Here is a 10,372-nt window from a genome sequence, read left to right on the forward strand (position 1 = left end):
CTTTTCTTTGTTTGTTTGTTTTCTATATATTAGGGATGTACCATTATAAGCAGGGATTAGCCTGCTGAACAGCACAGTGCTCTGTAGTGTTACACTCCAGCAGCAAAGTGTCTCCTGCAGGGGTTAAAACATTCACTGTGGAGATAAGCTCTTCTGTCCAGTTCTTCAGGCAGATAGACCAGCAACACACTCAGGAGCATTTGTTTAGTAGTTATGCAGGGGAGACGTGGATGAGAGGCATTAATAGCATCTTGGAAAAGAACTGTTTCTTGTCAATTTGTGTTGGTAGCAAAATACTCCTGGTATTGGAGCGTGCAATGGGGAAAAGGCCTATCTATCTGGTTTGCACTCTCCACATGCCACAGATCAAACCAAAACTGAACAAGGAAACCCACTAGACTGGTCTGAAGGTCCCTGAAACCCAGGTGAGGCTGGGCTCCATCCTGGCCTCCACCTGAGGTGCAGGAGTTGACTGCTGCATAACCTCTTCAGCATCAGACCAGCTGGATTGAATGGTATTTCCTTGGGTGAGGGAGGGAAACATGAGGAAAGGATCCAGCAGCCATTGGAGATGTAAAATTAAAATGAATTTTGGTCATTTTAATAAATATATATCAAGAAAATCTCACTTTACTACAACAACACATTAGTATACAAGCATCTAATATTTAAGCTTAAAACATCAAGTGTTTATCAAATATTGGAAAAGAGCAGACATTACTAGACTATCGGGGTATAACACAAGAAAAATCATTTTTTTTAAAAATTGGTCCTTGTGGACAAATGTCTAAATGATGATCCTACTCATACACTGTATGAATGAGATCTATATTTAATATTATTATTATTAATAAAAAAGCTTCTGTCTTGGAGAAATCAGGTGGGATTTGCACTTTCTTTATCTGTCATTCTTCACAGTGATAACCCTTAAACACCTGCCAGTTCCCACTCACACGACGGTGCAAAGGTTATCACTGAGTTATGTCCTAGATGTTCTCCTGGGGTCACCTTGGCTGGGAGGGGAGACCTTTTTCCTGCAACCACTGCACTTAATTCATAAAAGCTGCCTGGGTTGCAAACCTGACCATGGGGTGTGCATGCTGCCCAACATAACCACAGCCCAGTAGGACCCAGGCTGAGCTGTGAAGCCCTGGTGCTCTGCAAGCTGCCCAGCTCAACTGCAACCCACAGACCTGCCAATGCTTCGGTGCCGCTGGCTCCGGCACCACTCCGGGGACAGCCCAGGGCCGGGACCCCTGGGTGCCTATGTGGAGGTGAATGTCACCTGCTGGACACAAACTGAGGTGGGAAGGTGTCACTTGGATGCGTGATGCTGTGGGAACAGGCAGCTATTATGAGTCCGCTGTGGCTTGGATGTGGCTACTTTGCCAAGCACATCCTGCAGGTTGTTATGGGGACTATGGGAACTAACTAATTTGGTAGATCTAAGACCCACAATACTCTCTGTCCAACACCGACAAATGCCTTCTGGGCATTTTAAACAGCACACTTTTGGAATCAATCTGCCTAGGGATGACTAAATATTGTCCTTAGCTGCTGAAATCTCAGCTCATTTCTCCAAAATGTTCTTTTTAAAAATTAAAACCCTTACATTCATTCAGATAAAATCATGTTTATCGCCACATTATTGATTAACTATCATTGTGCTTTTTGTTTTCTGTTGTTGTCTTTTTTAAATCAACAGCAAAAGTAATATAAAAACTCCCGCATGCTTTTGCAATCTAAAAGAGAGGAATTATGCGAAACAGAATAAAGTATAAAACATGCCACTGGTTCATGAACTTCATTATACGAAGAAGGAAATAAAAGAGCCCCAGCAACAGACAGTTGCCATAGAAACACTCAAGCATTGAATGCTTGTTTACAAGAGACATCTCTCTATTGTTTCTTAAATCCCTTCCTAAGGATGGCAAATCAAAAAGCAATTGAGCATCAAAAAGGAAGAACAGAGATGTTTGAATAGGAAGTTGAACTCAGTACTTCAAAGGTTAAAGGTTTCTAATAATATTGATCCACCCTGTGTTGTTGTGTTGTTTGTTTGTTTGTTTGTTTGTTTTCCTCTGCTTAGGTTAAATCCCTGCTGTATCACTGATTTATACTTAATTTTCACGCTGGCAAAAATTAAGACAAAAAGTAAGGCACCAAAAAAAAAACCTGCCCTGTATAAAAACAAGCCTCATTAGTTACTACAGCTGAGGTGAAAACGTGCAAGTACTTGAGCTGCATGTTGTGTTTCTGATTAAGATCCTGTAAACAGGTTATTTCCTTATGCTATGTCCCATTTTGTCAGTTGAACGAGATGCTGAATCCAGGAATTCAGAAGTATTAATACAAAATGTAAGGATGGTTTATTCCCAGTCCACATAGCCAGTCCTTTGTCAGAACAAACACCGAGTTACAAGGAGCACATCACCCTTGCTGGTAGCATCAATTTGTTTACCAGACTTCTAATTCCTTAGTAAACAGAATGGAGGTTCTTCTTAATTAATGGCAGACTTCTTGGGGGCGGGGATGTATAAAACGATATGTTTTCCCCATCTGGCTGATTGGTATTTTCAGTAACAAAAGCTACACCATAGCTGCACAGACTATAGTGATAAGCGGTAACGCAACTGTGTTCTTTATGATAGTCTCCATACTTATAAATAGCCCGCTGATGCAGATCATAGCGACGCTCTCCGCAATCTGCTCTCCAGTCATTTAGAACTACATGTAATGTTTGTGGCATGATTGTATCATTTGTAGAAAACTATAAAAAATCCATTCAAAATAAAAATCTGATAAACAAATGAACACGCTGCGCATGCTTTAAGGGAGCAAGAAAGATGCCTCATATTTTACTTCCTTTGCTGCAGCACATTTTATTACTTGGTAAAGATTCCTTTTTCCTTAAGGATTTTTTCCAAGATTCACTTATGTTGCTCTTGTCATTACATCCAGTCTCAAAATAGTCATAAAATTTGCCTTTACATTCGAGAGCATGGGTGCCTCTTACAGGTTCACAGTTTAGGGGGGCACTGTCTCGCTCAGGTTCATTACTGCCCTTCTCGTCAGCAAATTTTGCCTTTTCCTGATTACCCTGAGGCCTGGCATTGGTGACGAATATTTCGTTAGCAGGTATCTGGTCGTCGCTCCTGTAAGAAGGGGCACTGCCAATGTCATAATCCACCTGCTGGGAACAGCTGGGCAAAGAAATGGGGGAGGAAGAGGAGGAAGAGGAGGAAGTATTTTCCGTACTGGCACTGACCGAGTAGGGTAGGTTTAAATAGTGACTGCCACACTCTTGATAGAAGCAGCACGTGTGGAGCTTCTCGTACTCCTCCTTGGCCATGCGGAGACGTTTTCTGTATGGACAGTCCTGAGGCACGAACCACTCCTGTGGTGAGGCGCCACCGAAGGAGCAAGCGGAGAAGCACCAGTTGTTCTGCATGATGATTTCTCCGTGGATTCGCTTCATTAAGTTGTTGATGAGGACGGATCTTCGCAGGTAGACTTCAGGATCATCAATGAACTTCAGCTTTTCCAAAGACATGTAAAGAATATGGGCCCGCTCCTCAAACACCGAGATTGTCTGAAAATGCAAAAGACAGAAGGTACAGAACTGAAGTCAACCGGTTTTGCTCCAGGCAAGAGAAAGAAAATGAAACACAGTATTCACACCATGCCACTGCTTTTCTCGTTCTCTTTCTCAAGCACCTAGAAGTGGCTTCCATTGTGCACACCCACATGACTGGGGACCTGCTTTTTCTTGTCCACAGAACAGCCCGGGCTGAGGTGTAACCCCGTTACACATCCAGAGGCACAAACCCAGGATGGGAGAGTGAAATCCCAATCTGGCTCTTTACTTGCATCTGGGGCTGAATCATAAATTTGTAGTGCAGTTTTGCTCCAGTCATGGGGGGCTCTTTGATGTAAGCGGACCCAATCCCATCCCCTGTGGGGCTTTACAGAGCCCTGAAGCCAGGCAAGGGTCCCTCCGTGCGGCCTCTCTGCAGCATGGGCCGCCAGAGGTTTGTGAGACATGGCTGGCAGCAAGTGCCAGAGCAGCTTATCCACCGCCAGCGGGAGAGGCCCTCCAGCCAGGAGGCCTCCATATGCCATGCTCTCGACCACTGCTCTTGTGTACAAAAACGCAAGCAGGGAGGGAGGCAGGGAAAAACCCATCTCAAAGCATTGCAGCATCTGGAGAGCAGCTGCTGGCCCGCACACTACACCCTGCGCTCCACGGGACTGGTGGGAATGCGGGTAGGCAGGGACAAGGTCAGGAAACGAAGAGGGGATGAGGATTTGCAGAAATCCTGGCCGGGAGCCCGCAGATTCGTTCCCCCTGCCATGGTCCTTCCAGGACTCCCTTTCTCGGCACTGGCAGCGGGAGCAGGTTACTGCCCCCGGGAGGCTCCGGGCTCTGCACTGTAATCGCTACCCTGGGAATCAAAATAGAGAGGGGGTAATGCATGCTCCTGTAAGCAGCATTAACTAATTTTCATTTTTAGTAAGAATTTGGTTTGCGTAGGAGGAGAGAAGCACAGCAAAAGAGAGGCTGCTCTAAATCCCCCCCATCTGTGGCTTGATCATTCTTCCCTTTCCCACATGGTTACAACATTTTTGCAGAGTGGAAGTCGTAGCTATGAGGACTGAAAGCGCTTAAAGCACAGCTGCTTTTCACATCCATTCAGCTCTCCTCAGCCCTCCAGCTCTTTCCACAGCCTGGGCCTGGCTGCAGGGTTCAGAAGCAGCACAGCGCCTTGTAAAAACAAAAATTGGCCATGTTTCCAAGCAAGTTCACAGCTGAAGCTCTTCTTTGTTAGAGAGAATAGTTCTTTATAATAAAAGACCCATTTTAAACCATATTAACCCTACAGGTTAACCCACATCCTTTACACATGCTGTAGTAACTGACAGGGAACCCATAAAAGCCTTGAGCATGCGAGGATCATCCTTGAGATAGGTCCTGGAGAGCCACCAGCAGGAACCAGTCATCAGAGGCCTTCTACCATGAGTGGTCACCAGCAGCCCTGGAGGTGGGCTCTGGGGCCTATGGGACAAGCCATCTGAGAGTGTAATGCCCTCCTTGCTGGGCAGAGGAGGCACAGAAAGCGTACAAAATTCAAAATAATCTGGGGAGAATCCTCCCTCCCCCAGATCTCTGGGTTGCAAAGCAGGAAAGATATCTGTGCTGGACAGCAGGGCCAGGTTGCCCAGGGTTTCTGGCATGATAGGCGTCTACAACAGCTCGGGAGTCTGAGACAGGCCTCTCTCGCCAGCACCTCTACAGTGCTTTTTGGTGCTGTTAGAAAGGGACAGGCAGTGATTCCTCCGCTTTGTGAGGAAACTAATCGCTGATGCAAAAAATCCACCAATCTATCCAAGGAAAAAAACTGGCTGAAATCAGAGAAAGGTGTGACGTGACACGTGGGAGACACACTCACTAAACGGGGGCCATTTTTCGCCACCCTCGTTGCTCTCTCTTCATTGCTCTGGGTGCAGACCGAACACCTTCTGGAGTTAATGGCGGGGCAGTTTTCCACCTGCCAGTCAATCCCTTATCCCCAGCCGAGGCTCTTCATAGCTGAAAATTCCTTTGGCTGCTCTAAGGTCCAGCTTGGCGTTACGGCCCGCTTCTCCTCCGGGGCAGCAGGATCCATCGGGGCTGACCTCCCCACCCAGCACCATGGCAGGGGAGAGGCACCACACCCTGCGCTCCTCCCAGGAGTTTGCATCCATGGTGTAGGGAAAGGTCATGGAGGAGCCTCAGTGCTCTGTGCCTCGGCCTGTTTTAGTGTCCATCTCCGGGGCTCTGGCGGCACTGTCACCTTCTGCAAGCGGGGCTTCCAGCAGAGCACACACGTCCTGTCCTCTCCACCTGCACCAGTGACGGGGCAGTGCTGGGGCCCGGCGGGATGCTGTGAGGCAGGGGGGTGTCCAGGGGGTGTCCCTGGGGTGTCCCAGGACACGGGATGTCCTCAAGCACGTTGGTCCTGGTGTTGGGCTCCTCACAGGGCTGCACCCCTGGTGAACAAGAGCACCACGTCTCCCAGAAAAAAAGTCAGATTTCAATTTATGTATTCACCAGCCTGGGAAACGGCTGCTCTAATCCCTCCCTTGACGGCTTTCGTTAAAAAAAAAAAAAAAAAAAAAATCTTTCACTTACTAATCTGTTCTTTCAGAGTTATTAGCTTTTTAATAAACAGGATTAAATACCGGAGGAGCTCGTACTCCCTTTTCGAGTCATTCTGCTTCTCCAGAGGCTCTCTAGCCCTTCTGGGGCACAGGGAACCTGCTGTTATTTTCTCCCCTGGAAAAAGTTTGGAGTGAATAGGGAATTGTGGGCCCTTCTTATTTACGTTTGTTCTTCATTTCTGGTGTTCAAACTCTACAGAACTGCTTCTGTACGCATGGTATAAACTATCTAAGAACAAAAGAATCTGGAGGAAAAAAAAAAAAAGTTATTCTGAGCATTGACACTTAGAGTTGTTATAAATACAGAAATGCCTTTGCTTCCTAGGCAGTTTGCTGACAATAAAACAATAAATGTGAGCAAGCGACAACTATTTGTTTCTGGGCAAACAGCTGGATTGCTCCCCTAATTTCAGCAGAGTATTTCAGCCTTCTGGAAACGGGTCAATGGCTGGTGCTAAGCCTCTGAAACTCGGGGTGAAAATAACGGCTATGAGAAAACATACTTTATGCGCACAGCTGCCGAGCGGTGGATGGAAATCCTCTTCTTCCACATATTTCCTTTTAAAGTATGTGATCTTGGATGTCGCTACAGGATCTGAAATTCCCCTGTAATGCGATCCTGCGGGCAATAAATCAGACAGGACAAACGACACGCGGTTTGCCAGAGGTCCTCCAACCCAAATCCTTTTTTTCCCGATGAGGGGAGCCCGCTGCCGGGGCTGCGAGTGGGGAGAGGGGACGGGACAGGACGGGACAGGACGGGTTGCACACGGGATGCGACAGGATGGGATTGGGGGCCACGGGACCGGACAGGGGGCACACGGGATGGGACGGGACGGGATGAGGGGCGACGGTATGGGACAGGACGAGGGTCCACGGGATGGGACGGGGGGCACACGGGACAGGACGGGACGGGATGGGACGGGATGGGGGACCACGGGACGGGACGGGACCTACCTGAGGAGGGGGTCCCGGTGGCTGGCGGTGCCGGAGCAGTGCCGGGGGCTGCGGTGCCGGTGCCGGTGCCGGTGGCGGTGCGGCCGCAGGCGGGCGGCTCCCAGAGGGCTCGGTAGGCGGCGAGGTCGGCGGCTCCCTCGGCAGCGCTGGGGCGGCCCAGCCGCTGCATGGGCAGCACCAGGGTCATGGCGGGGGCCGGATCCTGCAAGCGAAGCGGCGCCGTGAGACTCCGGCCCCAGGACCCCCGGCACCCCCTCCGGACCCCCGACACCCCGGGCACCCGTCCTGCTGGCCGGCCTCCCTCCTGCCGGGCGCCTCTCTGCACTGTTACCATCATCATCATCATCATCATCGTATTAATATTATTATTATTATTACTGTCCGCACTATTATTACGCTATGATTATTTTGCCTTCCCGCGGCCGGAGAAGGAGCCGAGCCCTCTGCCACAAAGGGCGCGGGGGCCCCGCTCCCTCCACCACCCCCGGCCCCGACCCCGACCCCATCCCGGACCCCATCCCCGTCCCGTCCCGTCCCGTCCCGTCCCGTCCCGCTCACTCGCTGCCCGGCTCGGCTCACTCGCTGCCCATTCTCCTCCTCCTCCGCAGCTGGCTCTGCCCGGCTCTGCCCCGCCGGGAGCCGCAGCCCGGCACCGGGAGGAGCAGGAGGGGGGTCGGGGCCGGCCGCCCCCCGGCGCCGGAGGGAGCAAAGTTTGAGCGAGGGGCAGGGGACGAGCCCGCAGCCACCCACTTCTTGGCAGAGAGCGCGGAACAATGCGCCCAGAGCCGGCCCCTCCCTCCCTCTCCTCCTCCTCCTCCTCCTTCTCCTCCTCCTCCTCTCCCCGAGGAAGAGGGATGCGGTTCCCCTTTTCGCAGCCCCCCCCGGAGGAAGGCCCGCAGGTGGGCAGGTGGGATCCCAGCGCTGGCTTGCGGTACCAGCTAGAGGCAAAAAAATAATAATGATAATGATAATAAAAATAAAATTAAAACAACAAACCGCAGCAGAAGAGGGAGGAAAATAAACCATCCACATCTGCCGCTTGGTTTCCCCAAGTCCGGGAGGGATGCACGGGGCTGCTGCTGGGCTCGGGATTTCGGCTCCCGCACCCGCGGGGCTGCCCCCCTGCGCCCCACCGAGGCAGAAAATGGGAGAGGAAGGGAAGCGGGCTGAAATCCCCCAGCCTTCCACCCCAGTAAAGGCCACCCCGCATATGTACTGAAAGATGCCAAAGCCCCTTCCTCCTCATCAATGTATTATTTTGTAGCTTAAAATTCGCTTACGAGCAAGGTAACGTGCCCTAGGTGAGACCCTCTGACATTTTCTCGCGCGTTAACGCCCTCTTGCTTTCCCTGGGCAAAGAAAGAACGAGGCAGGGAATGACGAGCCACCAAGGAGGTCACCCGTGGCACAGCCGAGGTCCTGCATTTATCCCCCGCACCTTCTGTTTCCAGCTGAGTCCCGACGCACGGAAAGACTGCTCAAAACCACAAGTGGGTCAGGGCCAAAAGAAACAGCTGAGAACCAGCTCAAAAGTCATGCATTTCGTGGCTGAAAAGGTTGCGCTGCCTTTAGAAAGCACCCATGGACTCTCCTCGTTAATCTGCGCTGAGGAATCGCTCCCAGGGAGACATCAATCTTCCGATGTTGGCCTGATGTCAACACTCAGTGCTGTCCTTGGAGAGTAAGGGCTGGAAGAAACTCACCGCTGCTCTGGGAAAGTCAGGATTTCTTTGCTCCTAATGAGTTCAGCATCCCTTTGTGGAATTCTTTTATGAGAACAAAATTGGACTCAGAGCTGTCGACCGTGCATTTTGTTACCATATTTCATCACAAGTAAGTCTTTCTGCGCTTAAGCAGAAACACACAGGAAGGAAGGAAGGAAGGAAGGAAGGAAGGAAGTGTTGGGATGGCTTCTGCACACTGCTGCTGATTTATCTTGAAAAAACTGACTTCTCTGGACAGCTTGTAAAGTAAATGAACTGCTTCTGCTATTTACAACATGTAAAATTAATAGAGGCAGGCCAGTTAACTTCCATAAACAGCTACTGTCCACGCACATTCGCTGTGTTTCCAAATGGAATAAAACCAAGGCATAAATAATAGAGCTTCCCGAGGAGGAAAAAAGAAAAAGAAAACCAAAACCCCAAACCGAGCTTGTGGGTCTGGGCGTGCTTTACAAAGCTGCAGAGGTGGCACTCAGCTACAAAATAAGCCCCATTTTGTAGCAGAGGAATTGCTTCAGCACAGAGAAGCAGAGAACCAGCCTTTTTAAGAGGCTCCTGACGCCGGGCATGCTATTTGCTCTTGTTTGATTTTCAGAAGCGCTTACTGCCAGCTGCTGCAAATGAGTGGGAAGGGATCTGCGGGGACGCAGTACGTCAGCAGTCAGCCTCCTGCAAGGTGATGCTGGACACCGCAGAACCGAGAGCCTGAAGCATGAGGGGATGTTTCTGAGGCACTGTGGCTGCACCCAGCCCAGAAACAGGACCTCTGGCTTTGCTCCGGGAGCTGCCGTGCCGTTTCTCCCCGTTACGGGCAGCAAAATCCCCTCCTGAGCGTTTTGCCAGAAGTCACACAGCAAATCAGTGTCAGAGCCAGAACGAGAGCCAGATCACATCATCCCCCAGCCATAAGCCCAGCCCATTTATAATACATTATCGTATGCAATGGAGGGATTTCATCCAAAATCCCATTCATTTCAATGAGACTTTGCAGAACAGCACACGCATTGTTGCATTTCCATTAACACCACTGGAAATAAAGGATGAAAGATGTACATTTGAGCATACAATGCATTTACTATACAAAATTACAGCGAAAGGTTGACACTCGGGGCTGGATTCAATTTTTGAAAAAGCCATTTGGGAGCCTTGTGTGGGCTTCAGTGGCATGGAAGCCAGGCAGGGCTCTTTATTGAACCCAGCCCTCCATCCTTAGGCTACCACAATTTTTCCATTTTGCCAGCCAAATGCACGCAGTGCGAGGACACCCTGAGGCACATGCAGCAGCCCGAAGGTTATAACGTCAAACTTTTTCCATACGCAGCTTTACACAGCAAGACTACTACGCGTTGCTGCTCTACTCCATTTGCTGGGTTTTTGCTCACTATTCCTCCAGAGCCATTATGATGTTAATGAGAGAACTGTAATGATGCCATTCACATTATAACAAGCCTGATGCGATGTCAGTGAAAAGGGCTTTTTATACACTTCCA

The 10,372-nt window shown here is 49.8% G+C and overlaps 1 protein-coding gene across 2 annotated transcripts; it reads right to left on the bottom strand.

The window, feature by feature from the left end:
* Positions 1-450: 450 nt before the first annotated feature.
* Positions 451-8,588, bottom strand: SERTAD4 (SERTA domain containing 4). Of its 2 annotated transcripts, none has more exons than XM_082755696.1 (4): positions 8,439-8,588; positions 7,159-7,360; positions 6,705-6,820; positions 451-3,592 (listed from the first exon to the last, which is right to left on the bottom strand). In XM_082755696.1, exons 2-4 carry the CDS (start codon positions 7,343-7,345, stop codon positions 2,852-2,854), a joined length of 1,044 nt encoding a protein of 347 aa, XP_082611822.1. In that variant the 5' UTR covers positions 7,346-7,360; positions 8,439-8,588; the 3' UTR covers positions 451-2,851. The 2 variants fall into 2 exon arrangements, with proteins under 2 accessions (XP_082611822.1, XP_082611821.1); XM_082755695.1 differs by lacking the exon at positions 8,439-8,588 and adding an exon at positions 7,717-7,886.
* Positions 8,589-10,372: the final 1,784 nt, after the last annotated feature.

Source organism: Aythya marila (assembly GCF_965140915.1).
Source record: "Aythya marila genome assembly, chromosome: 3".
In the NCBI taxonomy this organism is placed as follows: domain Eukaryota; kingdom Metazoa; phylum Chordata; class Aves; order Anseriformes; family Anatidae; genus Aythya; species Aythya marila.

Coding starts and splice junctions, on each gene's coding strand:
- SERTAD4 (XM_082755696.1), bottom strand. CDS start 7,345: ATGACCCTGGTGCTGCCCATGCAGCGGCTGGGCCGCCCCAGCGCTGCC. Junction 6,821..7,158: donor CACCGGGACCCCCTCCTCAG/GTAGGTCCCGTC, acceptor TATTGCCCGCAG/GATCGCATTACAGGGGAATT. Junction 3,593..6,704: donor TCGGCAGCTGTGCGCATAAA/GTATGTTTTCTC, acceptor TTGCATTTTCAG/ACAATCTCGGTGTTTGAGGA.